The sequence below is a fragment of the Recurvomyces mirabilis genome, assembly GCF_035927965.1.
Source record: "Recurvomyces mirabilis strain CCFEE 5264 chromosome Unknown scaffold_1, whole genome shotgun sequence".
Taxonomy (NCBI): domain Eukaryota; kingdom Fungi; phylum Ascomycota; class Dothideomycetes; order Mycosphaerellales; family Teratosphaeriaceae; genus Recurvomyces; species Recurvomyces mirabilis.
In genome coordinates, this window is record NW_027041935.1 from 1388026 (window position 1) to 1413444 (window position 25419).

General features: G+C 52.6%; 11 protein-coding genes and 1 non-coding gene across 12 annotated transcripts; 5 read left to right on the forward strand and 7 right to left on the reverse strand.

Annotated features, from left to right (window-relative positions):
- Positions 1 to 595: 595 nt before the first annotated feature.
- LTS14_000585 lies at positions 596 to 689 on the forward strand. The gene has a single exon. It is a non-coding gene; the product is annotated as a tRNA-Arg (tRNA).
- A 1060-nt stretch (positions 690 to 1749) lies between these two features.
- LTS14_000586 (uncharacterized protein) lies at positions 1750 to 3547 on the reverse strand (the record flags this gene model as incomplete). The annotated part of the gene is made up of 2 exons (XM_064833298.1): positions 1750 to 2502; positions 2552 to 3547. 2 exons carry the CDS (start codon positions 3545 to 3547, stop codon positions 1750 to 1752), a joined length of 1749 nt encoding a protein of 582 aa, XP_064699567.1.
- Positions 3548 to 4493: 946 nt separating this feature from the next.
- Positions 4494 to 5717, reverse strand: LTS14_000587 (uncharacterized protein; the record flags this gene model as incomplete). Its single annotated transcript, XM_064833299.1, has 2 exons — positions 4494 to 5424; positions 5656 to 5717. The coding sequence occupies 2 exons, from the start codon at positions 5715 to 5717 to the stop codon at positions 4494 to 4496; spliced, it is 993 nt and encodes a 330-aa protein (XP_064699568.1).
- A 56-nt stretch (positions 5718 to 5773) lies between these two features.
- On the forward strand, positions 5774 to 7840 carry YBP1 (YAP1-binding protein 1; the record flags this gene model as incomplete). Its single annotated transcript, XM_064833300.1, has 1 exon — positions 5774 to 7840. The coding sequence occupies one exon, from the start codon at positions 5774 to 5776 to the stop codon at positions 7838 to 7840; it is 2067 nt and encodes a 688-aa protein (XP_064699569.1).
- Positions 7841 to 7934: 94 nt separating this feature from the next.
- LTS14_000589 (uncharacterized protein) lies at positions 7935 to 8804 on the reverse strand (the record flags this gene model as incomplete). The annotated part of the gene is made up of 1 exon (XM_064833301.1): positions 7935 to 8804. One exon carries the CDS (start codon positions 8802 to 8804, stop codon positions 7935 to 7937), a length of 870 nt encoding a protein of 289 aa, XP_064699570.1.
- Positions 8805 to 9771: 967 nt separating this feature from the next.
- Positions 9772 to 10870, forward strand: LTS14_000590 (uncharacterized protein; the record flags this gene model as incomplete). The annotated part of the gene is made up of 2 exons (XM_064833302.1): positions 9772 to 9972; positions 10031 to 10870. The coding sequence occupies 2 exons, from the start codon at positions 9772 to 9774 to the stop codon at positions 10868 to 10870; spliced, it is 1041 nt and encodes a 346-aa protein (XP_064699571.1).
- A 1352-nt stretch (positions 10871 to 12222) lies between these two features.
- On the forward strand, positions 12223 to 13354 carry LTS14_000591 (uncharacterized protein; the record flags this gene model as incomplete). Its single annotated transcript, XM_064833303.1, has 3 exons — positions 12223 to 12401; positions 12452 to 12834; positions 12891 to 13354. The coding sequence occupies 3 exons, from the start codon at positions 12223 to 12225 to the stop codon at positions 13352 to 13354; spliced, it is 1026 nt and encodes a 341-aa protein (XP_064699572.1).
- Positions 13355 to 13576: 222 nt separating this feature from the next.
- Positions 13577 to 14572, reverse strand: LTS14_000592 (uncharacterized protein; the record flags this gene model as incomplete). Its single annotated transcript, XM_064833304.1, has 1 exon — positions 13577 to 14572. The coding sequence occupies one exon, from the start codon at positions 14570 to 14572 to the stop codon at positions 13577 to 13579; it is 996 nt and encodes a 331-aa protein (XP_064699573.1).
- A 746-nt stretch (positions 14573 to 15318) lies between these two features.
- Positions 15319 to 17385, forward strand: LTS14_000593 (uncharacterized protein; the record flags this gene model as incomplete). Its single annotated transcript, XM_064833305.1, has 2 exons — positions 15319 to 15384; positions 15439 to 17385. 2 exons carry the CDS (start codon positions 15319 to 15321, stop codon positions 17383 to 17385), a joined length of 2013 nt encoding a protein of 670 aa, XP_064699574.1.
- Positions 17386 to 18150: 765 nt separating this feature from the next.
- Positions 18151 to 19708, reverse strand: LTS14_000594 (uncharacterized protein; the record flags this gene model as incomplete). The annotated part of the gene is made up of 3 exons (XM_064833306.1): positions 18151 to 18690; positions 18750 to 19197; positions 19251 to 19708. 3 exons carry the CDS (start codon positions 19706 to 19708, stop codon positions 18151 to 18153), a joined length of 1446 nt encoding a protein of 481 aa, XP_064699575.1.
- A 1094-nt stretch (positions 19709 to 20802) lies between these two features.
- LTS14_000595 (uncharacterized protein) lies at positions 20803 to 22826 on the reverse strand (the record flags this gene model as incomplete). Its single annotated transcript, XM_064833307.1, has 2 exons — positions 20803 to 21656; positions 22217 to 22826. The coding sequence occupies 2 exons, from the start codon at positions 22824 to 22826 to the stop codon at positions 20803 to 20805; spliced, it is 1464 nt and encodes a 487-aa protein (XP_064699576.1).
- A 535-nt stretch (positions 22827 to 23361) lies between these two features.
- On the reverse strand, positions 23362 to 24907 carry LAG1 (sphingosine N-acyltransferase lag1; the record flags this gene model as incomplete). Its single annotated transcript, XM_064833308.1, has 2 exons — positions 23362 to 23889; positions 23954 to 24907. The coding sequence occupies 2 exons, from the start codon at positions 24905 to 24907 to the stop codon at positions 23362 to 23364; spliced, it is 1482 nt and encodes a 493-aa protein (XP_064699577.1).
- Positions 24908 to 25419: the final 512 nt, after the last annotated feature.

Genomic DNA, 25419 nt, shown 5'->3' on the forward strand with positions numbered 1-25419 from the left:
GCTCACCCGCGTGATTATCACAAGCCCGGCGAGACTCCTATTGCTCAAAGACATACCCCTTGTAACATGATCTTACGGCGCCATAATCTCCCAGATCGAAACTTTAGCCTCAATGATGCGAACATCGCTCGAGACTTACACCCTTTGCATGAAAGCCGCCATTCATACAGAAGCAACGCTTCCTCATGGCCTCACCATCAACTTCGAATGCGGCGGCCACCACAGTCATGAGCAACGACTCTCTGAATTTCCCTGAATGAGTGAGCACGACTTCTTTCTCACGCCTGCCAAGTGGTTGTGGAGGGATCCGTCGGGCTTATGAAATCTAGGCACCTATGACCATACGGGCGACGAGCAGAACCGCGCAGCCGTCACGTATACGGCTTCTTTGATGATGTGCATATCAGTGTGCCGAACTGTTTTACACGAGTCACATCGCTTGGCAATGGCGACTTCGCTAAGGTATAACATTCCCTTCTTCCGCCTCACCCTGCCCCAACCTGCTACCCGCTTCACTCTACTGACCTCACTCCAACCGGCAGATCCCCGGCTTTCTGGCTGTAGGCATATCAACATCAAAACAAAGCTTGCTGTCAGATTCGAAGCTCAGTGGTAGAGCGCCAGTCTTCTCGCTCCCGTTTGGGGGTTCGAATCGCTGGGGGTCGTCAGTTCAATCCTGACCGAATCTGATCCCCTCGACAACGAGGCAGGCGACACCACCCAGGCTGGCGACATTACAGTACGCGGGTAATCTTCATAACAATGTCGCCTACAAACAGATTCCAATCAAATTACCCACAATCCAGGCTGGCGATATTACAGTACACGGGTTCTCGCCTTCCATTCAAGTTCGACACACTGCCGCCTTCCATTAAAGTTCGACACACTGCGCCAAAGAATCCAATCTGGTGAAACTCCAGAGCCTACTGCCCGAGCAGAGACCGTGACAGCCGGTAATACAGCACCGAGAGAAGTCCATCTTCTTTTGTCCTTTTGCCCTTCATGAGAGTCTTCGCATGAGGAGGTTGTCATTTGCATCAACCAGGGAGTGATGTGATTGTGCCCTTCCTTTTGGCTACATCTTTTCTCTTGCTTGTTGCATACAATGCCAGAGTCGTGCTGTTGTGGTAAAAGACGTGCGTGCCTCTTCGACCCTCCTCAGCGTCTCCTACGACCTTGACTTAATAGATCTGGAGGACGCACTCTTAAACTGGACTGCAAGTAGCTCTCAAAAACAACCTCCTCTACATTCAATGGTGATCATCATTCGGAAGAATTTCATGGCACGATGCGACCTACGGTTGCGAGCGTTGGCTTCCTTGCAATGGAAGTATTCTCCTAATGATTTCCACGAGCGCTCGACCAGGACTATTCGTCTCGGCGTTGCGTTCAACGATTTTCACATCAGACCAAGCGATCAGCAGTGGGCGTTACGATGCTCTTCACGAGCAGAGCTGCGGGGAGGAGTGAGCATCATGAGTGAATACTGCACGAGGTAACTCTACAATCGAATATTGTTATCGAAAGAACGCATGGATGGCTCGAACGCGCACTTACCGGACCTCGAAGCAAAAGTTGCCATAGGCTCACTGATAGATGAGAAGCAGCATGCACATATAACAATGGACCCCAGTAAAGGTGCGGCGAGTTTCTGCATCTCCAACATGACAGCAATGTATTAAGAAACGTTCTGTAAGTGTGTACGATCTCTACATGTCACATGCCAACTCATCAATCATAAAATCCACCTCATACCATAGAAACTCTCTTCTCCGCGGCATCTTCAGGACTCTGACGACCAGATCCATTCGGGTCTCTGCTTCGCAGCTTATGGCTGGAGTCATGCTGAACGTCAAGGTCGTGGTCTTCGATCAGCATACACAATATCAGCCCAAGAGCGCTAATGCCAGCCATGGTAGCGAACAAGTAGCGAAAGCCATATGTGTAGCCATCAACGATGACAAGTCTCGCCGGACCAGGCGCCATACTGCGCAGTAGTGTCGCATAACCTTCGGCATTCGACGCGATAGCTGCGGCTAACTCCGCAGAAAGGCCGTTGTGTGCCAAATGGTGGCGGAGGAAGTTCTGGAAAGCAGTACCGCCTAAAGCCACGCCCAGGCAGAAGCCAAAGCTTCGGCAGAATGAGAACATTGCTGATGCGTAGGCGACATCCTTCACGGGCGAGCTGGCTTGTGTAGCGACTTGGTGTGCCATGAACAACATGCCTTGGCCGATGCCAGCCAGGATGAAGAGGAAGACCAGCCCTGGCATGAACGATTCTGGTCCGAGAATCATGAGTGCACCGAGACCGAAGGTGTTGATGATCCAGCCGGTGACTAATGCCCAGCGATACCCTCCGAGCTTGGTGATCAGAGCTCCTGTGATGCCGGAGACTGGCACGACCGATGCTGCGAATGAGAGGAAGATGATCGCGCTCTTGAGTGGAGAGTAAAGCTTTGCGGTTCCGAGGAAGAGGACGAGAAAGTACATCTCGGAGAAGAGCTGTGGAGGGTCAGCAGGCGCAGGTCATGTTTGCGGGCGAGTCACTTACTGTCAGCGAGCTCAGAATCGTGCACAAGTATGATGCAATAGCAGAACGACTGCCGAACACCGATAGTCGCAGAAACGGTGTCTTCGCGACGTAGCCTTCATACGCTATACATAGGCACATGATAAGTGCGCCGAGGACGAGTGGAACGAGGGTAGCAGCACTGCCCCAGGAGTGTTGGTTGCCTCCCCAGGATAAGCCTACCAAGAAGGAAGTGGCGCCAATGATGAAGATCGTACAGCCAGTCCAGTCGATCATGCTGAGTCGGTCGTAGAAGGTAGTTTCGGCCTTGACGTAACGGAGTAAGAATGGAATGGCAGCGATGCCGATACCGCAGAACGGAAAGTTGATGTAGAACAGCCAACGCCAGGAAGTCTTGATCAGAGCAGCGCCGACAAGAGGTCCGAAGGTGGTGGCGAGGGAGTTGATGAGCTGGATGAGCCCGACATACTTCGATCGCTGTCGCAGAGGGATGATATCACTCAAGATGATGAGGTTGACGGATAGTGCGCCACCTCCACCGATACCCTGGATCGTCCGGCCAACTAGCATCTGAGGTGAATGGTGTGCGGTGCAGCATATTATCGTGCCGACGGTGAACAGCACGATGGCGCTGAAGAATGTCGGTCGTCGGCCGAGTACGTCTGCAAGGGCTGCAGAAAGTGGTTGGATGACGGCGCTGGCGAGAAGGTAGGCAGTGATGAACCAGTATGACTTGACCGCATCGGCGTTGAGAGCATGTGAGACTGTTGGAAGTGAAGCCGCAAGAATGGTAGCATCCAGAGCTACGACGAAGACGCAGCAGCTTTGGCCCAAGATGACCAGCCAGATCTCCCTGCTCGGCTTCCACTCGTCCCCAGTCATCTTCACTGTCGAAGTCCGAGAACTGGCGAGCGATTCTTCGTTGATCTTGGCGCTATCTTTTCCTATCGATGATGAAGTAGGAGGAGGAAGGAGTGACGTTGAGGCAAAATCTTGTTCCATCGTGTCGGCGGGCATCGTCGGGTCCGCGGCGGGAAGCACGTGGCACGAGGCAAGATGTTACAAGTTCTGGTGAGGCAAGTGCGAGGATGAGGGTCACTTTAACCAAGATGTATATACAGATAGGAAAGCAAGCAAACGAGGTAGGTGCGACTACTTACTGCGGCTCTCCGGTAGACCCGTGCGACAACAACGCCAGGCCGCCCGCGGGTCGAGAGCTGGTGTGATAGAAGGACTCAACATGTGAAAGCGTAGAGGCTCTCATGATTTGCGGCTCGTTGCTGCCGGTGAAGCCATCGAGATATCCTAAGGGCTGAGACGCAAATTAATGCCGTCTCCGTCGCTGGTGCTGCGTCAAAGCAAGGCCAGCTGCTTGACAGCGCATGCTGCACTTACTCCACAACAGGCTTTACAGCCCGCCTTTGTCTGCAAGATGAAGCAGAATAGATCTCGCAGCTGCCATCCTCATCGTGGGGCTGTGGAGGAAGTAGTGGTGTGTTAGGGATGGTTCACATGTCTCGGTAGCTTCGAAAGACGCAACTCTCGCTGCAGCCACCCGCAAACTACGCGCGAGCCGAGGAAACTTTGATACTTGAGTAAGCAAGATCTCGAAGCGCCACAAAGACATTGTGCATCAGGCCACCTACGGCATCCACGATCAGCCTGAGCCCAAGGCCACAGATTAGCTGAAAAATGCTATGCTCGGGTGTGCAGATCGTGGAGAAGACGAACTATTCGTGCGAGATATCAGCTTCTGGCCCCCAGCAGCCTTACCGGCTCGGCTTCCCGCCAAGCTGGCAAAGACGTGGCGGCCTGAGATGCGTGTGAGATGTTTGACGTACATATTGCTATCCTGAGCCTCACAGGCGCCAGCCACTGATCCATCCAGATCATCATCGTGCCATCCTTCGCGGCTAAATCATACAGCTCTCCCATCCAGTCATCAATCCATGTACTTGTGGTCTTAAACATGTCGCTTCTTCCGTTTCTTCGCTGCGACAGCCTCGCCAGATGCAGCACCAGCAACCACATCGTCCTGCTTGCGCTTTCCAGGGCTTGCGTTGTTGCTCGTTCCACTTGTGAGTGTTTTCGGTTTCTTCTTATCAGGTTTCTCGGCCAAGACAGCAGGATCGAGCTGTGAGTCGCCGCTCTCGCGTTTACGCTTCCTTTCCTGTTTCTTGGCTTTCCTCTTGTCTGCTTTGGCCTTCAGTCTTGCTGTGACTTCAGCAGAGACGTCCTCGTATTCTATAGCAGCCATCTTCTTCGGTGGTGCCGGTGTCGCTTGTCCAGTCGTGATTGGTATGCTAGATACAGAGCGGTCGACTTTTGCTCGTTTGTTGGTTCGCTTTGCGCCGTGGTTCGGCGCATTCTGTTGTGGACTACTTGGAGCCTGCTCCATCATGCTGTCGTCCAGAGCATCGACGGTGCGCTTCGTGGATCGAGACGTGGCAGGCGTGGCTTCAGGTGCGCTTTCGCTTGCCGCTCTGCTGTCACTCGTGGTGTACGCTCTAGCCGCTGCACTCGCCGCGGCCGCCGTCTCTGCCATGTTCTTGAATTGCGCATGACCCTTGCTTTCTTCCCTCCCCTCCACTGGATTCGCTTCCGTGACTTTGCAGAGCTCCTCGAAAATGGTACAGTATGCGTCTGTCGCGCTTGCCCAAGCCTTCGTCAAGCTTGAGATGTACTCCTCTCGTGCCTGCGCGGAGTCGTTCTTGTCCACCTCGACAAGCTTGACATGAATTGTTTGAACCAGGTCGCGTGCCTTCGTCAAGCGAAGCTTTTGTTCCCCAGCATTCGCGGCGCCTTTGCGAAGAGCATCGAAGAGTGGTTGTGAGGCGCCGTATGCGGCAGTCGTCTCGCGATCGATCTTTTGTCGTTTGCTGGCATGCATCATGCTGTCCAAGTGGTGTTCTCCAGCAATATTAGCAGATGAAGGTGATCAAGTTGTTAAAGTGTGTTGAAGTGGGCAACTTTTTGGTGGAGACCGCGGCAATGACGAAACACATCCGCTTGCATGTGAACAACATCCCTGTCTGCATTCTCGAGGTCGGCGATATTCACATTAGTCTTCAAGCTCCGCCCGCTGTTATTCTGTCGCGGACATTCGACACAGACGTATAGCTTACAAGACGTGTCGAGTCGAATTCGCAGCAATCAGGTGTATTGCTTGAACGAGGCGAGACTTCATTCAACAAGCCCAGGACATCATATCGACACGACTGACTCTTTGTTCTGTTACCAGCCATGGCAGACAGCGAAAGCCCTTTGCTAAAAGCCTTACCCCCGGAGACTGACTACATAACATACCTTACCATCATTGAGTACAATCTTACGCAGGAAAACCTGCCAATACTCCACAAGGTTCTGCAGGATGAGAAGTTAACCACCAACATTGGCTGGGATCTGGTTCACCTGCTCGTCCCATTCTTACCGGAGTCAGAACAGTGTCTCCAAGATATTGCACGGCTCGGCAACCCACGAGAAGTCATATTGAAGGTTACAGAGAGTCTACGGCTGATCGAGTACGAGCTACCTGACGATGATGAGACCGTGAATCGCATTGCGAATGCTTTAGGTGATGCTTCTGATTCTCGAGCCAGAGCAGAGTCAACGACGTACCCCACCAAGACAGCAGCAACCACAGAAGGCGAGAAGCAGCCAGGAAGCTCGCAGATGGTCGAAATTCCGCCACCACTGCCATTAGCTGTCAATCAATTCGTCGCTTTGCTATCAATGCTTGCAACCTTACACCCTAGAATCAAGACGAAATATCCCAGTCGTTTTCTCAGTACCACTCTGCAGGCAATCTTGGCAAGCCTTTCCAATACCGTGTCACATCGCGAGGAGATGGTGCTCGCAGTCATCAAGATGACGAAGTCGTTCACTGGTGTGCAAAGGCCTATGTTACCATCTCGCAAGAGTAGTGGCATGGTCAGGCTGAGTACAAGAGCGTCTGCACGGTCAGCTCCGGATCCTGAAGCTTCAACAACCGGAGAGGTAGCACCGGAGGAGAGTGCAATGCAGCGGAAGCTTCTACAATCATTCGTCACCCACGTCATCGAGGAATACATGCTCATCCTGACATCCGAGAGCGAGGATATACCTGGCATGGCATGGTGCAGTCGCATCATGGAGAAGTGCCAGCCAGAGCGGACCATACCAGGAGCACCTACAATGGCCGATCGTTTCCAGAGCGACGAGAAGCTGCATGGACGGGTAGACGTAATCGGACAGCTTGCGACGCTGGCACAGGATCTGAAGCTCGATGACGAGGTACTACTACAAACCATTTCAGCGGTCGAGAAAACCAAAGTAGGGAGTGGTCAAGAAGAAGACGACCCACCAAACTCGGCAGACGACATCCCGTTATCTCGAGTTGGATCTCTGTTCCTACTTGCAGCACGGCAGGTATCCGGCGTCCTGTACGAACCCTCCTCGAAAGTCTCTTCTTCGGGAGTACACGTGTCCGATTTCGACGTTTTCCCAGATCATCAAGAAGTCCTCAAACATTGCCTATCCACCCCTGCACAAGGCACAGGCACGCTAGGCACGGAGCCAGAAGCGCTCATTGACGCCACATTAGCCCTGGGCCTGATTTGCCTTGAACACGATGCCATTGGCGAGCCAAAGACGGATGAGCAGTTCACCGAATATCTGCAAGTGATAGCACTACTATCGTCCAACTGCCCTAGCCCTAATTTAAGAGGTCACGCACATTACCTCACAAGTACGGTGCTACGCTCTCAGCCAGATGATAAAGTGCGACTAGCGTTCATCAGGGATACGCTTGAGCATTGTCCATTCGAGAATCTCAAAGTGAGCGCGGTGGGCTGGATCAAGGGCGAGACAATCGAGGCAAACCCGCCAGCGCCAATCGCTGGTCACACTGGTCATGCCGAGACTGGTACCACGACTTCAGTCTTTGCCACACCGCTAGCACTTGATAGTCTAGCGCCCTATCTGTTTCCTTCTCTCGAAGCAGATTTGCTGAGAGCTCCTGTTGCCGACGCTTGGCAGACGTTACAGTTGAACCTATCATTCTACCTCACAGCTCTAAACTTCTTGTTCCTGCTGCTTAGCGCTAGACATCTACATCGTGGACTGGAGATCGCAGACATGTGGAGAGATAATGATGTTGCTGGGAGCTTCTTGCAGCCGTTGAGAGATGCGGAGAAGCGGTTCAGCAAAGGCATAGATGAGGGTGGTGAGCTAGCGGAAGAGAGGACGAATGGCGTTGTGGCGGAGTTGTTGCTGCTGAACGAGACAATGGACAGGGTTACGAAAGCTGTACGGTATTTGAATGGGTTATGAGATTCTTGGATGGTTGTCTGACATGCTGGTCTGTTGGGCGGGCAGCATGAGTAAGATATGAACTAAATGTCGCTGGCGTAGACAGTCCGGACAATCACACCCTCGTCTGCTCCCATACATCTTTCAATGCCACAATACCTGGTATCATACCGAATAGACCTATCCACGTTTCACTCAAAGGACCATGTGTCTGGTCTTCGAAGCTCGACTGCAGTGTGAGTGGAAACCATCCAGCATTAGCATAGAAATCCGCTTTCCACTTCTTCTTGAGTGCTACGCTTTGTGTCGTCACTCGCCCATCATCAGTGTCGGTGGCCTTGGCTCCAAAGTCTTCGTTGTATCGCAGCTGCCTGACTCGCAGTAATCGTAACGCTTCCAGACCTACATGCATGAGCCAAAACCTGTTGCTCCAGACCCACCATTTCGGCTGACGGCGCTCCCACTTCTCTCCGCGTAGCACGCCTTTGCTTGCTAGGTAAGCTCCATTCTCTAGTACTTGGAAAATCGTGCTCATGAGAACCTGACACCAGACTAATGATTTGAGGATAGCATCGCCAGGAGGTTTGATGTAGTTGTCCCGCGCCCAGCTGTAGATGGTTACTAGTCCCCCTAATCGTGTAAAGAAGCGGAAGTCGTCTGTTAAGTCGGCTAGGGCCTTGATACCTCCACATGTTTCAGACAGGTAGGACTTTGGTGGCTCGAGGGTGGCCACGACTGTCTCGCTGGGGAGCATCGAAGATGACGCTTTGCTTGCGAGCGCAAGTGCTACCCGCTCGTAGCGACGCTCCAGCAGCCGGAGTAGGCGGGCGTAGACAAAGTACAAGGTATAGCACAGGGTGCATAGTACTGCCTCCACTCCTGCCGAGGAGGCCAGTACGCGATTGAGGTGAGTCAGGAAGGCGTCACTACGCCGACCGGCTCTTGTCAGCACGTTCAGCAGGCTCCGATTGGTTTTTGAAGCCATCCTCTGACTTCTGCAAGGTTCAAGCAAGAGTTTGAAGGTGATAGTCCTTATCGTTCACGGATTTGGTCGCAGCTCGGGGTTGATCACGTGATGTTTTTCGGCCTAATCAGCTTTCTCGGTCCTCACCTCAATGTTAAATCATCTCACGAACTGACTCTGTTGCCGAAACTGGGTCGAGTAGAGACCGTCCTATCTCATACAACCACACCCGTGGCTGGTTGCCGTTCTTGACATTGGCACAGTCCGCCTATCAAACGCCGGCAATCCTAGCTGCTGCAGGGCAATGACTCGCTAAGCTTCAGCCCTGTCGCCTCCTTACGCGGGACGAGACGAAGAAGGATTGCAGCGATGTTGAAGCGCCAGACTTCAAGCGACCTACCGTCAATGCAACCCATGACTGCCATCGCAACGACAATGGCTACGCCGCTCTGATGGCTTGCTCATCGTGCCGTGCATAAGGTTGAGTGCTGACATCTTGCCCACGACATCGGTGAAGTTGCGCAAAAGAGGAACGTTGACCCAGGTGGATTGCGCCGACCGGATGTTTCCCGGCATATATGCTGGTGGACACACAGACGACCTTCTAGATGCGTACTTTTCTCCGTAGCTCGGGCCTTTGAAACGACCATGCGGCGAGAACGAGCAACGAGAGTCACGAAGATTTGTGTCCGCTTGCTGCTAGAGCAGCCATTGTGTTATTCTTTGCCCTCTTGGGGCCGCTGAGGACGACATGGTTATGGAGCATGCTTGCTGCACGACCGAGGTGCAGATAGGTATGCATTGGGATACTGTGCCCTTATTGTTCTACACTTTCTGATCAGGCCTCCAACCCATCTCTCGATTTGGGTCCACACTTTCGTTTTGTCCTAACCTACTCTTCTTGTTGTCTCTCGTTATGGTTCATCAAGGTTGGGCGCAAGCGGTGCTTTCGGTGGCTATCGTATTTGCTATTCTCACATGGGTCACGATGTTCCTGCGCATATGGGTGCGCACAAGGATCATCCAGGCTTTAGGTCGCGACGATTGGACCATGATGATCACACAACTGTTCTTCTCAATCTATCTCGCATGTCAGATAGGAGGGGCAGTATACGGCACTGGGCAGCATCTCGAAGACCTGGAGCCATCAAGAGCTGAGCGCGCATTGTCCTTCTGGTGGGCATGCGAGGTAAGTCGACCATGATTATGGAGCAACGCTTCATAAGTGATCTCACTGACCCTCGTAGTATTTCTATGCTCTAGCCACCGTCATGATGAAGGTCTCAATCGGCTTCTTTCTGCTCCGTGTCGCAGTAAACAAGGTTCACGTATGGATCATCCGCCTCACTATGCTATTGACGGCAGTCTTTGGTGGCGCATTCGCTGTGGTCTTGATCTTCCAATGCTGGCCCATCCACGCATTCTGGACGCTGAACCCGGATGATGGACATTGTGTCAACGCCGAAGTCTTGAGCGCTCTCACATACACGATATCGGCCTTCAACGTACTGGCGGACTGGATCTTTGCACTTCTACCAGGGTTTGTGGTCAAAGACTTGCAAATGCCTCTCCGACGTAAGATCTCTGTCGCTGTGATCATGGCTTTGGCAGCCGTCGCGTCGACTGCGACTATAGTCCGACTGCCGTATATCTCGAGTCTGAAAGAAAGCTCCTTGGGATGGAACGGGGACTTCTTGTACGATACGGTCGGTGTAGCAATCTGGACGACCGTCGAAGTAGGGCTTGGTGTTACAGCGGGTAATATCGCAACATTGTGGCCGCTTGTGCAGCTTATTAGAGCCAAGTTCGGGGTTGCTACCACGCACACTGACACGCCGATGCCTACACCTGCGTTCGGGACACGAGGCAAGTCTCCAGCTATGGAGCTTGATGGTCTAAAATCTGGACAGGGAGTCAGAACAGTCATCTCGAGCAAACAATATAAGTCGCAGAGCGGTTGGCGGTCTCGAAATAGCAGCGAGGAGTACCTTGCCAGGCCTGAGAACATCACACGTCAGGTTGTTGTCGAGTACGATGAATACAATCCGGGGCAAGATGAGAAGATGTCTGGCTGGGACAAGGCTTGAATCACCGTTCGCTACGCTCTCATTTCTTCGCATGACCGGCATATCCACGACGAGATCTCCAGGTACAAAATTTGTGCCTCTTTTGCCCGGGAAGAACGGTGCATCACCCAGATTCTGCAGCTATAGCCAAGTTCCGAACGAAGTGGTTGGCCCGGTCGAGAGAAGGCGCATGCTCGTCCCATTTCCGGGACACTGGCAACTTAACCATCACACTATCTCTACCGACGACTGGCAGGAAAGGAGCTTGATCAACGCGTACATGATGAACAGGCCCCAGCCTATTGGATCACAAAAGCTTCCATCCCTCCCAGAGATGAGTCCAAGCATGCAGCCAGCACTGTAGTATAAGTCTCACGGTGACTCTGCTGCCATAGACTCTGCGATCTATGCCCAGGTCACCCGATGGCCGAATGCATCACGACTGGATGGGGAAGTGGTGCTGCTGAGAATGTGACGTGGAAGTACCTAGACGATCGTAGTACTGCGAGACCTAATCATTCATGATCGGAAGGAGGAGAGATCCGAATTGGAAGATTGATCCGCTGTAGATAGATGACGACTCACAGTATGCCATCACGATACATTGATGGTCACCCCTACGTTGTTTCAACAACCTTTTTCCGAATTCCTCGTACAAAGGCTGGCGACTCTGCTGAATGGTCATTTTCGTACGTGGGACATCAAGACCTGATGGTTCACGCCCATCTGCTCCAGCCTCGCCACTGCCAGAGACCGGGTTGACCAGTACATGAACGAGACTATCGCCGTCCTTATCGTCACGTGATAAGTCTTATCATCACGTGCTCCGGACTACTCACTCCTCAAATCCGATCCGATAACGCTATCGTGCAGCTTCCTCCGCACTAAGCTCGTTACCATCGAAGCGTTTACCTGGTTCAGAAAGGTGTAGCTACTCCTTTGGGCCATCACATCTGCAGGAGTACATCGATATGAGCTATCGACGAGTGCAAGGTCATGATGTTGCCTTCCAGTCCGGACATTGGGAGTTAGCAATGCTGCTGCAGGTAGTACTGCATTACCATTTGGATGAAATGCTTTGTCACTATGCTTGCACTGGCGAGACGACTGGCCCAGTCATAAGTATATGAGGCAGATCCTACTCTTTTGACTACTCCATCAACTCCTTTACACCTTTGTTCCCTACCCTCACTTCGACGGACTTTCGAGCATAACAGCTCTTGGTCGCAAACTCAATTCGTCCAGAAACAAGAAGGCAGCTACGTCACCCTCGAGCTCTCCCGCAGCAGTCACAGACAACATCACTACACCTCAGCCAAGCGCCTCGACATCAACATAATCAACAACTTCGAAGCCAAATAGACAGCTCCACCATGTCGAACTCACTTCCCAAAACTTTCAAGGCCGCCGTCCTTACCGGCGCCAACAAACCCTTGGAGATCAAGGACATCCCCATGATCGAGGCCAAAGAAGGCGAGATTCTGATCAAGGTCCATGCCTGCGGTGTCTGCCACTCCGATGCCCATGTCCTCCATGGCGACATGGGACCTCCGTGAGTCATGAGAGGAATCACAAGCATCGTCACTACTAACACCAAAACAGCCAAATCCAACACCTCGGACACGAATTCGTCGGCACAGTCGTCGCCGTCCCTTCTTCCGAGAAGAAATGGAAAGTAGGTGACCGTGTCGGCGGCCCTTGGCACGGTGGCCACGATCACAGCTGTAAAGCTTGTGGACGCGGTTTGTACCAGATGTGCGAGAACAAGGCTATTAATGGCGTGACTCGTAACGGTGGGTACGCTGAGTACGCCACCCTACGCACCGAGTCCGCCGTCAGAATTCCAAAGGGTGCCGATGCTGCGAAAGTTGCGCCGTTGTTGTGTGCGGGCGTCACGGTGTTCAACGGGATGAGGCATATGGGTATCACGCCTGGGGACGTGGTTGCTGTGCAGGGGCTTGGAGGACTAGGTCATCTTGCTATTCGTGAGTTTGTCCTTCACCTCTTTGTGTTGTGAAGCACGTACTGATACTACTCCCAGAGTACGCACGCAAGATGGGCTTCCGAACCGTCGCCCTCTCCCGCGGCACAGAGAAGAAGGACTTCGCCATGAAGCTCGGCGCAAACGACTACGTCGACATCAGCGCCACCAATGTCGCCGAAGAACTCCAGAAACTTGGCGGCGCCGCCCTCGTCGTCATCACTGCTCCCAACCCTGAAGTCATCTCGCCATTGCTCGGCGGACTCGCACCCATGGGGAAATTGCTCGTGCACACTGCCATTGGACCAGTGCCGTTGGATACCGTGCCTATGGTCCTCAACGCGCTGTCTGTATGCGGATGGCCTTCTGGTCATGCGCTGGATAGCGAGGAGGCGATTTCGTTTGCGGAGAATCAGGGCGTGGAGTGCATGATTGAGAAGTTTCCGCTTGAGAAGGTCAATGAGGCTATGGAGCATATGTTGAGTGGGAAGGTGAGATTTAGGGCTGTGCTTACGATGGATTAGGGGAGGCATGAGAACGAGGAGAGGTGCTGTACACAGTCGAGGTTTCGATCACGTGGGTAGGCGCGTGTGTCTGCTATACTGTCCCCTCATCGGAGAGCAGCTGGGCCAAATCGAGTTTCTCAGTGACATCGCTGTATGAGCAGAGTGTATAGTCTACTTATCTCAAGACTAGCTAATCGCACATTTCAGATCACCGTCACTGGGATGCACCAGACTCCCGCTTCACGATTTGCATGTCCACCAGTATATAAAGCAAGCCACGAAGACCAGCCCGTGCGCCACCTTCAGGTATCCCATAAATCCCCAAAATACCTCTGTCCAGAAGGTCGACAACAGTACTGGCCCACAAACCTCACGAATCGCATCTGCAACTGAGTACATTAATGACAAGTTGTGGTGGGCACGACAGCAGTGCTCGTCCTCCTCATCCGAGACGGGGTACGCCACGCCAATATCTGGTCGACGTTTGGCGAGATATTCGTGTAATTCCCAGCAGGCGTCCATGAACTCGAGATCCTCGGCCCACTCGTAATGATCGGCTGAATTGCTTCCGTAGAAATCTAACGACTTGAGGGCAGGGAGCTTAGCGATTCCAAACAGAGCTTGCACAATTTGAGGCGCGGCATTATGGTCGATGTGGTCATGGCGAGAGATGAAAATGTGGAGTTTGAGATGGTGGAGTCGTGGGGCTCTGAGCGATAGGGTGCGCAGGAGGGATTGGAGTTGGTTGATGTAGGAGTTGATGTTTGAGCGGGTACCGGGTTGGATTATTAGGTTGGTTTGGGATATGTGGCGGAAGAGGGTGCAGACCTGCACCGAGTTTGAAGAATCTGGTCCATGTCCCTGGGGCCTAGCAAAGAGGTTGTTGTTTCCCAGTAAGCAAGATGTTCGCGTTGCTAATTTGTCGGACCCGAGGACGAGGTCGAAGGTCGTGTTCCCATATAAGAACGGGGTGACCTCGCGGTAGAAGGCACGGCAGGTGCGAATGATCGATGTGCGTGTGGCCGCGTGGTTGAGTTGTCTGGCTGCTGGATCTGGCAAGCTACCAAACGTGCAGAAGTCTTGTTGAATTTTGCCGCCTTGGATGTGGAAATGTGCTTTGAGCGGCGAAGCGAATATATAAGACCAGATCCTGTTGCGTAGCTCGCCGGGGAGCTCGTAGAGGGTACAGTCTTGTTGGAGCAGGGAGATCCCGAGGTGGGTAGTACGTGTCACCATTTGGTTCGTGGGTTTCGTCTGGTCTGATTCCGTGGTAATTGCGGTTCGCTATGGTTATTTGCATGGCACGCACAATCGTCTGTACTCATTCTTGACACAACGGAAAATGGGAGCAGACGAAGACATGATAATATAGGTATGAGGGATTCGAGTTGTCTTCATGCTTACCGGCTGTGGATTTCCATTCGAGGATAGCATCGCGAGTGTTTCCCTCATGCTTACCGGGCACGATTCTGGACTGAGATGAGGACAACTCGGGACGGGCCTGCGATCATGTATGCAGCGGTTCTCGAAAGCATAGTCATTGTCCATGCTTGATGGAGATGGCATGGAGGCGTGAGGTAAGTGGTGTTCTGAGCCCCGTTGCGACCTCATCAACACGGGATGTTGTCAAGTCCACGAGGCGACAGGCATCCGTGTCCCCAACGTCCATGTCGACGATCATGAGTGGAGTGTCAGGAGTCAGGAGTCATGGAGAAGTGTGGCGCCGAGATTGTGGTTGGAGTGGTGGTTAGGTCATGCATTGGGACCCCGCGATGACTGGTGTGGGGCGTGACTTGGAGATGTGGACGTGACTGCTATACCATATCGACTAGTCATCTATATATCCATAGCATCTCGAAGCCATCTCATCCCCAGACTCACCTATCCGACCCTCCATAACAACGATGATCCTAAGAATACGAAACTGAGCTTCATCCATCACTGTCGACGCCACCTAAGTGAACAGTCGACCAACCGCGAACATGTCGACGAGAGCAGAACGATATAAGCAGCCGCAGAGCGCACAGGAGCGGAGAGCTGGAGAGAGTGTATGTACTTGCAGCACCCATATCGGAGAGCGACCTAACAGGATATTCTTTCAGGCTCTCAGCGACTTCGCCGATTATGTTCAACAGCAGCAAGCATTACGCAAACCACCTTTAGGCGTCAACGCCCCTACCACGTCTAATGCTGCACCACCAGCCAAGACCGAACACGCCGAACTCGACAACCTCCTCGACACATTAAATCTCGCCGACGACAAGCCGAAGGTCAGATTAAAGGACCTGCTGCTGGGTGACGGTGGCGACAACAGCAAACAGCTCAAGGACATCATCTCGTTACGCTTAGATGAAGGACATGGCGAGTGCTTGTTCGATGTCGGGTTGGAGGACAATGGAGACAGTCAGGGCTTGACGGAGCAGGAGTGGGACGCTGCATTGGCACGGTTAGAGGTTGTGCTGAAAGAGCTGAAGGCTGATTCAAGAGTCCTCATGACCAAGAATGTTGAGGGCGGTAAATCAGATGTCGGGAACGAGTTGAAGAAGGAGCGAGGCTGCATAGGCAAGTTCTTGATCAGGAGGTGGCCGGAAGACGTGGACGATGTGATTGAGACGAGGATAGCAGTCGTGGGCAACGTCGACGCGGGCAAGAGTACACTCCTCGGCGTCTTGGTCAAGGGTGGCCTGGACGATGGCAGGGGTAAGATGCGTGTCAACCTTTTCCGACATAAGCACGAGATCGAGTCTGGCCGGACAAGCTCAGTGGGCATGGAGATCATGGGCTTCGATACCAAAGGCGAGGTCGTCGTCTCGGGTGTGCCAGGGCGCAAGCTGAGCTGGGAGGAGATTGGAAAGCGTTCGGCGAAGGTCATCTCCTTCACTGACTTGGCCGGTCACGAACGATATCTACGCACTACCGTCTTTGGACTCTTGAGCAGCGAGCCGAATTACTGCTTACTCATGGTCGCCGCGAACAATGGTCTTATTGGCATGTCGAAAGAGCATCTCGGTATCGCTCTCGCACTCAATGTGCCCGTCATGGTCGTCATCACCAAAATCGACATCTGTCCGCCTCAGATCCTACAGCAGACTCTGACGCAACTCACCAAAATTCTCAAATCTCCCGGCGCCCGCAAGATCCCCATCTTCATTAAGAACCGCGAGGAATGCGTCAATACCGCCACCCAGTTCATCAGCCAGCGCATCTGTCCAATCTTCCAGGTCTCGAACGTGACAGGAGAATCTCTTAATCTAGTCAGAGAATTCCTCAATATCTTGCCGCATCATGGTAAATACGACATCTCCGCCCCCTTCGAATTCCACGTCAACGACACCTTCTCCGTCCCCTTCGTCGGCACGGTAGTCTCGGGTGTAGTCAAATGCGGCATCGTGCACGCCGGCGACACGGTCCTAGTCGGTCCGGACGGGCTAGGTCAATTCACCACTACCACCATCCGCTCTATCGAGCGTAAACGTATTCCCGTCCCTGCTTGCTCGGCCGGCCAAAGCGCTTCTTTCGCTCTACGAAGAGTAAGGAGAAGAGACGTCCGAAAAGGTATGGTGGTCTTACTCGCCAAACCCGCTGATGCGAATCCGAACACACCTATTACTCAACCAAAAGTCCACCGGGAGTTTGTGGCTGAGGTGCTGATTTTGAGCCACGCGACGACTATCAGGACGAAGTATCAGGCTATGCTTCATGTGGGTCCTGTGTCGCAGACTTGTGCTATTATCGACATCGATAGAGCGTACATTCGGACTGGAGACCGGGCAACAGTCGCGTTCAGGTTCGTACAGAGGCCAGAGTTCTTGGCTGTAGGCGATAGGATCTTGTTCCGCGAAGGCAGGACGAAGGGTCTCGGCATTGTGAAGCAAGTCGGGTATGATGCTTCTCAGCCGCTGAACCCCGACGCGGCGAAGGAGAAGGAGGGTGATGACGGTAGGGTGGAAGAGGGAGCGGGTAGTGGAGCGGGCGAAGCTATTGCTTCAGCGGCGCCTGGGGCGAGCACGAGTGGGCCTCGGACTGCGGCTGTTGTTGGTGGGACTTGAGGCATGAGACAATTGCAATGCGAGAGATGCTTATATGATATCAGGACTGGGACCTTTTGGGACGGCAGTCAGAGCGGTTTGTCTACGGCATGGTGCATCACGAGCGGCATGCATGGGCGCCAGCAGTAGCATTGATGTGCCTGTTTAGGTAGACTACGTTCAGCAATACTCACAGTCGACCGGACGATAAAGGGCTTTGTGATTGAAACCATGGCCAATATTGCAGTCTGTGTCTGAGTAAATGAGGATATTCGTCCTGTCCTCACCAACGTCCTCCACTGCCTCCGTGTGTATTCTCAGTTGAGACGCTGCTCATGCTAACAAGGGTATGGCAAACCGCTGATCCGCTCGAATCATTCAACGCAACACAAGACTCAGCTACGTCATCAGCCGGTCTAGCTTTCTAGCTGAACACTCCTTGTTCGAGTCTAGTTCAAGGGTCAGAAAAGCAGCAAAGCACGATAGAAGATGTTGAAAGATCTAGCAGTGAAGACGCAAACGTTCACGAGTGGTGAACTCAAAACCAACGCAGATTCCGACGGAGAAAGTAATGGTGTAATGTGGACAAAATGTTACCGAAATAGCAGAGGTGGCACTGTCGATGGGAGCATCGTCTTCAAGTCGACCTCTGTTCCCGTAGCTGGCGAGGAGGCGGCGAATTCGACTGCTTGATATGATCTGGGATTGCTTGTCCACAGCAGTCTTGTATTCTGTCGTAGAAGTCGCCTTTCGATCCTGGGCTACGTGTGTGGAGCCCAGTGGATTCTACGAAGTGGTTTCGGCCTTGGAACTGTCGGACGCCAATTCGCCTTTGCCCGTGCAGCTGATTTTTAAGCCGTCGCTGCTGCCAGAGCCGACAGCAGTAGACTCATCGGACTTACTGCTAGCGATCCTTTCCGTTGCAGCACCGTGGTTTTCGGTAGATCCGGTCAAATGGCTATCGCTGGGCTGTGTGTCATGCTTGATCTGGCCTGTGGCGCCTGCATGACTTGTTTCCTTGTCAGAGCTATCCGGCCCCTTGCCACACGATGCTTCGGCTAATACTTTCGCCATGTCTACCACTGCACATTCCTCATCGAGGTCCTCTTCGCAACATCCTGGAAACATCTTTGACCATCTCTGACTTGGCGGCACTGTGGGTACCAATTCCTCATTGACTACGTCAGGAATGGTAGGCTCGATCCATTTGGGCCCAATAGCCTCGAGGATTTGATGACCCCATGCTGGATTACCGATCATCTCACTTGTATGCATTGGTTTCCACATATCGGCAGGCGTTAAGGCGGCTGCAGCATCCTTCTGTGCCTGATTGCCAGGATATAGGGCTGCTATGCGTTTGATGTCCATGGTAGAAGGTCGCCTACCACCACTCTCGCACTGCCGCCTTCGAAAAAGTGCTCATCCAAGATGACCTTAGCGCCGTCTCCTGATTCGACCGTGGCTTTAGTCCTGTATCCGGAAGGAAACTTCCTTACCATTGGGGGTCTCGTGACATCGCTATCTTCGCCCAGGTTTGTTGAGCCGTAGATCATGATACTCCCGAAATTGAACAAGTCGGGATCTAGCACCCAGCCTTTGGGATCATTCGTTGCAGATGGCCGGCATTTAATCATAGTGGCAGCCATAGGTAAGTACTTTCTAGCGGGACCTGACTCCGAACACACGCGAGCCATTCTCTCATGCAACTCAGGCTCATCTTCCCAGTCACGAGCATACTCTGGCTGCATCACTAGTGTCTCTGCTTCCTTGTAGCTTTTCAACTTTGTGCAGTCGACTTTCATAAAATGATCCCGGTCAGGACGTTGGTGCTCGCTACGATTGAAGTCAGCCGGCACGACAGATCAAGAGCATATAGCAAAACTTACTGCAGCAAGCCCATAGTGTGGCCCATCTCGTGTACCAGAGAGCTAACCTGGCAGTTGTGCAGATGTTGCGATTTGACTCCGGCCTCCCTTGTGTCAGCAATTATGATGCGATGAGGGTCAATCGCATCCGTGTGATATGAGTCAAAGCCATATGTAGAAAAGCTGCGGTCTGGGCACGTGGCTGTTTTTTCATCTTCGTCTTCCGACCCAGTACCATAATCGCTCTCTGCAGAACGATCTCCCGCCGTATCGCTCCTCACTCGAACCCCCTTCGAAGGACCACTTTCCACTTCTTCACTCTCCGCAGCACCAGTACTGCTCTTCGCGAGGCTGATCCTTACGGTGGTTCTCCCCACAGTCTCACCGTCCGCCGGCTTTTGACACAAGCAGCGAATATCAACCTTCTCCTCTTCCACCTTCTCCGCAGGCGGATGGCAACTGAAATCCGGGATGAACATTACAAACGAGTATTGGATAGCAGGCCACCATATGGCGATAGCATCAGCAGTCACTTTCCAAAACTGCTCGGCGGCTGTGTCGTCGACGAAACAGAACGGTATGTAGGTACGCACCGCCCCATGTGGAAAGAGTGGATGGCCGACTTCGATGTTATAGGTTGGCCATATTTCGTGAACTCGATCTTCTCGCCACTGCGGTTTGCTTTTCGTAATTTCAGCGGTACTCTTAATGCTGAACCATTCCGGCTCGATAGACGAGGTAATGCTGTCATTGTTGGAGTTGTTCGGACCGTCCGCGTCCTTCCGGGCGGACGACGAGCTTGTCTCATGGCGAGCTACATTCTTAGTGGGAAGCGCTAAAGTGTCGTCGAACCCGCTCAAAAGCAAGACCAGCCACGCAAGAGGGGTGGAAGAGCGTATTGTCGTTAATGTAGAAGGTCATTGTCGTGGGCACTGATCCGAGTTTATGTATCCAGGTGAGGCACAAGATCAGGCCGTGAGATCTTAACAAAGGTGCGCCGTCAACGTGTCGTCACGTTCGCTGTAAAGAGAGGTACGTGTCAGGAGGCTCATGCCATGGCGTGGTGTATGCGTGTAGGATTGTCATGTAAGCTCGATGCTGGACGTTCTCACGTGCACAACTGCAAGCTGAATATAGCACCTGCCACCATATCCTTTGCAAGGTCCTACCACATGGCCCCGCGTGTAGACGGGAGTAGCTACTGTGTATCAGACCAGGCATCAGGTCAGTCCCATGGTAGGCATGTGGAGGGAATCGGGTAGCCTCTTCTAACAACAGCTCAAAGTGTTAGCGAGCAAAGCAAGTCTATGCTGGGGTTACATACATCATGCATTATCGAGGCCTGTGTTTCAGAAGATGAGTATGTCCTCAAGAACAGCAGCCTTGACCAGCGGATCGAGCTCTCCAATCGTCATCTCGATAATGCGATAAGACCATTCGTGCTTGCAGTAATATGCAAAGGACACAGTAGGCAAAGGCGGTAGTCCGAACGTCTGCTCAAGCCACTCGCTGGAGCATAGTCCTTCCGGGTGCTTGCGTTGCTCTTGTAGGTATTGAGGGCTTCGTAGCTTCGTCAATGACCGAAGGGGCTCGACGCGGTATTTTGGATTGCCGTGGGAGTGGTCTGGCAAGGGTCGATTGGGGGGATCGTGGCAACTGACACATTCCAGATTTCTTCAGCTTCTCTCGCGACGCTGCTGTTGCTTCCTCTGACATGCCTGTCGCCGCCCTGAACGCTAGATTTGGCAGCCTCTGCACTCTCCAGGAACGGCGGTATAGGAGCTGTCAGCTCATCCCAAACCTTGCCAAGGTAGCCTTCATCCCACCCATATATTCTCGATATCACCCTCGACTGTGATGATCTCCTCAATGCGGCATCCACGAACGCAGCCCGGGATTGCACTGCTTTGGGCTGGTCGGTCGGGAACTCCGGGTGGTGCTGGAGGCTCCAAACATCGATGATTGCCATTGCAAAGATGATGAGGCTAACGGAAAGACCAGATGTCCTAAAAGATTTCTCTTCTGGTCCGAGATCGGGTGAGATGGGACCATGATGCACGTACAGCCAAAGATGCACAAAGGCGGTGATGTCCACGAAGCGATCAGGGTGATTCTGGTGGATTCCACGGTGGACCAGAAAGGTCGCAAAAGCGAGATGGAAAGGTCTGCTTTTGGGAAATAGTAGGGTGGAGTCTATGAACTTTCGAATCCTGGTGTGGCTACGCCTTGTAATGGTGAGTGCGATCGCTTTCTCGTTGTCCCAATTGTGGAGGAGATTTCGGAAGTGCCTCGATATGTTGCGCGCTCTCAGGACTTCTTTTGTTGGCAAATGGGCAAGGATATTGGTGACTAGCTCTGGTGGAAGACTCTCAAATCTGGTCTTGGTTACCTTTGAGCATTGATGAGGCGCCATGATTATCGTGATAGCTGATCAGTAGGAAGCCTGGGACAAGATATAGCCGTGACGATTCATTCTACAAGGAACGGAGCGATTGGCGTGTAAGACATGCAGTCATTGAGACAGAGAAAGGAATGACTCACTCATGCTGCACTTCACAGCAGGCGTAAAGCGAAGCAACTACAATTGGCAGTAGTCTTGAACAATCTGGCAAGCGTGGTAGGTGAAGGCTTTACTTGCACAGCCGCGTTCATGAGGCTATGGCGTTCATGAGTCAAAGTACCTGGGTAGGATACATGTAGAAAACACTCGTACTCCACGCCAAGCCCTGCTGACTATGCATCTATCTATACATTGGATATCTGTCTACTTGATGCACGCAGTCACACTACTCTCCTCGCAGGCCCAGAAGCCTAGTAAACATATATCTCATCGAGTACTGCAGCCTGCACAAGAATGTCCATCGCTATTCCGGTCTGCACAGCCCGTTCCACAATTTCGTAAGCCCATTCGGTCCTGACAGCAAACAAAAGACTCCCTTGGAGTAGCAAAGGCAGACCAAAAGTGTCTGAGCACCACCTCAACTTACAGACTGAAAAGGAGGCACGCATCAACCATTCGTCCAGGCCCCGGAGCGAACCGGTCTGGATAAGTACCGAGAGTGGCCAGACAGGCACATCACGAAAACGTCTCATCGGTTCAGTGTAGGGGAAGGGCCGAGGCCGCGGTCGGTGAGGCATACAACGGTAATGTAGAGGCGCGGGGAGAGGGCTGCCAGGGATCGCTTTTCTTCTGGATGCTTTGGTGGTAATTTCGTTGTACACCTTTGCGAAATACCCCTCACGAAGACCGTAGTCATTCCGAGCCATCTCGTGGATGGAAGCCGTACGGTCCATGATGTCGATTCGACTGTCCACGAAGTCAGGTGCGTGGTGCTGAAGATGTAGCTCAAGAATGCATCGCGCCAGTCTATAAGCATGACCAAAGCCAGTCGTCCAACGCTCTTCTCCAGCGAAAGGTGCAACGTCGGTGGGCTGATTGTATGTCCAGATTGTACCGACGGCATCCAGCTCGGGATCACGATCAACTGGCTGTGGCCAGATGCCTCTGCTGTTGAAGATATCTGCCAGCACACGATGGAACGGCTTATCCTTGTCAAATCTGATGTGCTCAGCGACGTAGGCTTCGATCTCCGACATCCTCCGAGCTCGCACGGTAGAAGCCACGCGGTTAGCACTGGCAACGCTGTCAACGACTGTCCTAATCTGGTGGCAGAAATGACGAGCTCTGACGACCTCCTTGGCACTTGAAGAAAGCCAAGAACAGAGACGATGAGCTCGGTCGGGAGCGATTCCAGACGGGACCGAGGTTTCGCTAGAAGTGACGGCGCTGCCATCGTGATGCTAAGCAGTATTGAGGACACCTCAGGTGGAGGTTTGGCCGTCGTCGTTACTTATCACACCGGCGCTTTGTTCATCTGGAGCAAGCAAATATCGTGGCTGACCCTTCATGCTCTTTGGTGGCATGCTTGCTCAGAGAACGATAGAGCCTTGCGTTGATACTTACACAGTGCTGTAACCTGGCGCTAATGTCCAGAGCTGGAGCAAGTGGGTTTATCGTTCGCTCTTAGCAAACTGCAAGCACCCTTCAGAGCGGTCCCCGCAGGCCGACAGAACTGTCATCACACTATTGTACTTTCCTAGAAGGGATGAAGTTCATGAACGATCTCGACCGCTACTCTGCCACAGGACTAATCGGCCTCCCATTAACAGCAAGCATAGGCGTCTTCGCATGCCCGTTGCCACTCCCCAACCCAGCCGCCTTCTTCTTCTCCTCGATGGCACTCGACTTCGTCACAACATCCTCCTCCCCCTCCTCCTCCTCCTTCTCGCCACCCTCATCATCACTCCTGACATCCGACAGCTTACTCGTAACCAGAATCCGCCACAGAATCCTGAGGATCAAGAAGAACCAGAAGATGTTAATGCACTGTAGAGCAGCTAGTAAGAGGAAAACCATGGGCTGGCTGATCCAGCATTTGTATTGTTGAGTTGCAAAATCTAGCGTGTATGGTCCGACGATGGCAAATTCACCAGTCTGGATGGTGAGAGAGGTGAACGGGATGGTGTAAGTGGCTGGCGGGAGGAGAGATTTGAGGATGACGAGATTGACGTAATGGCGTAGATAGGCCCAGACGAAGACGAAGACGGCGAAGAAGGGGCTTGTGAGCCAGAGGTCGAGGTAGTTGAGTGTTTTCGAGGTCTGGTGTAGCAATCATGTCAGTCCTGCAGAGTCTGCGTTTTGCTCGAAAACAATCATTACGTACCGCCAGGAAGAAGTCTGATATATCGTGCGTCACATAAACCGCCACACCCATATATGTGAAATGAAAACGGTAGCTCAATCCGATCAAAGCCAGCGTGACGATATGGTGCAATACCAACTCTTTAAAGTCTCCCCTCGGCTTCTCAAGCTGCAGCATGAGCACAATAGCCTGCTGTGACCAGTACGCGGCTTGCAGCAGATAGTACGCCTTGAACCACGCCTCATGCGCACGATGCGGGTACCCCTCATACATGCCGGTAGTATTGAAATACCACACCGGCGTCCTGCTCATAACGAAGAGTCCAAACGGGCCGAAAATGACGAAGTACATGGCCGTATAATACTGTTCCAAGAACCGCGCCATCTTACTTCGTCCAATGCCGAAGTAGATGCCTTGCGGCTTGATGAAACGCTGCATCAGGAATTCTCGGGTGAAGGTGAAAACGATGATGTAGAAGCCGACGAACTTGAGGTCCTGGGGTCCTTTGCCGTATTGTGTTACGTCTCCAATATGCGCTGGAAGTGTGTTCGTCCGTTCTTCGAGTGCAGGGTCGGCATAGGAGAGGTACAGGAATGGGTGGAGTAGATTCTGTTCGCCGGGGCTGATGAAATAGGCTGATAATACGACGATTATGAGGATCAGAGGGTTGAGCCAGGTATGGCGTCGTGACATGCGTCTCCATCTTCTCAAGAGCTTGAGCGCTTTCTTCCTCTTGCGCTCGCGTGGTTGTTTCTCATTCGCTTTCCGCTCGACAGAGGATGTAGGTGAGCCGTCCGATTCGTGAGGTGAAAGATTCGTAGCTATAGCACCCGCTCCAGTGTCTCCTCGTGGGTCGGCGCCGAGTGTACTGCTCTTCCGTCGTCGTCTTGGGACATTCTGTGCGCTGGTCTTGCGAACCATGGAGCTCTGCGGCATCGCTGCTGGAAAAGACTCTGTCTTGCCGTTGGTAGACATGGCTGGGGACAGTGTACAATATATATGTCAAGGAGTGACATGGAAGGGCAAGGGAAGCACACATGCGCAGATACCGAAAAATGGCCGTTCTCGCTTCTGCGGAAGGTGCTTCAGCTGGGCTCCAGTTGTTGTAATTAAAGTTCCCCTTTCGTCTTCGCCGTATTCATCCGAAAGCCAATGAGAAGGCCTGGCTCGCCAATCCTTCGCGCTAATCGGCTGGTATGAGAATCATTTGTGGTCCTCAAGATCAGTGTTAACAACTTCGTCAGCCATCCGAGACCGGGAGGGCTTCTGCATAGATGCTGGAACGAATGCGAGAAGGTCACCAGGGTTTTGGAATCGCGTATCGCGCAATGTAGACGGCAACAACCTGCGCTCTATCAATCATTGCAACGTCAACCACATGTATCATGGCTGAGCATGAACAGAGAAATGGGCCGATGCTATGTTACGAAGGATAATATACCTGATTACAGACATGTACACAACTCAAAGTGGGTATCCGCAACGCT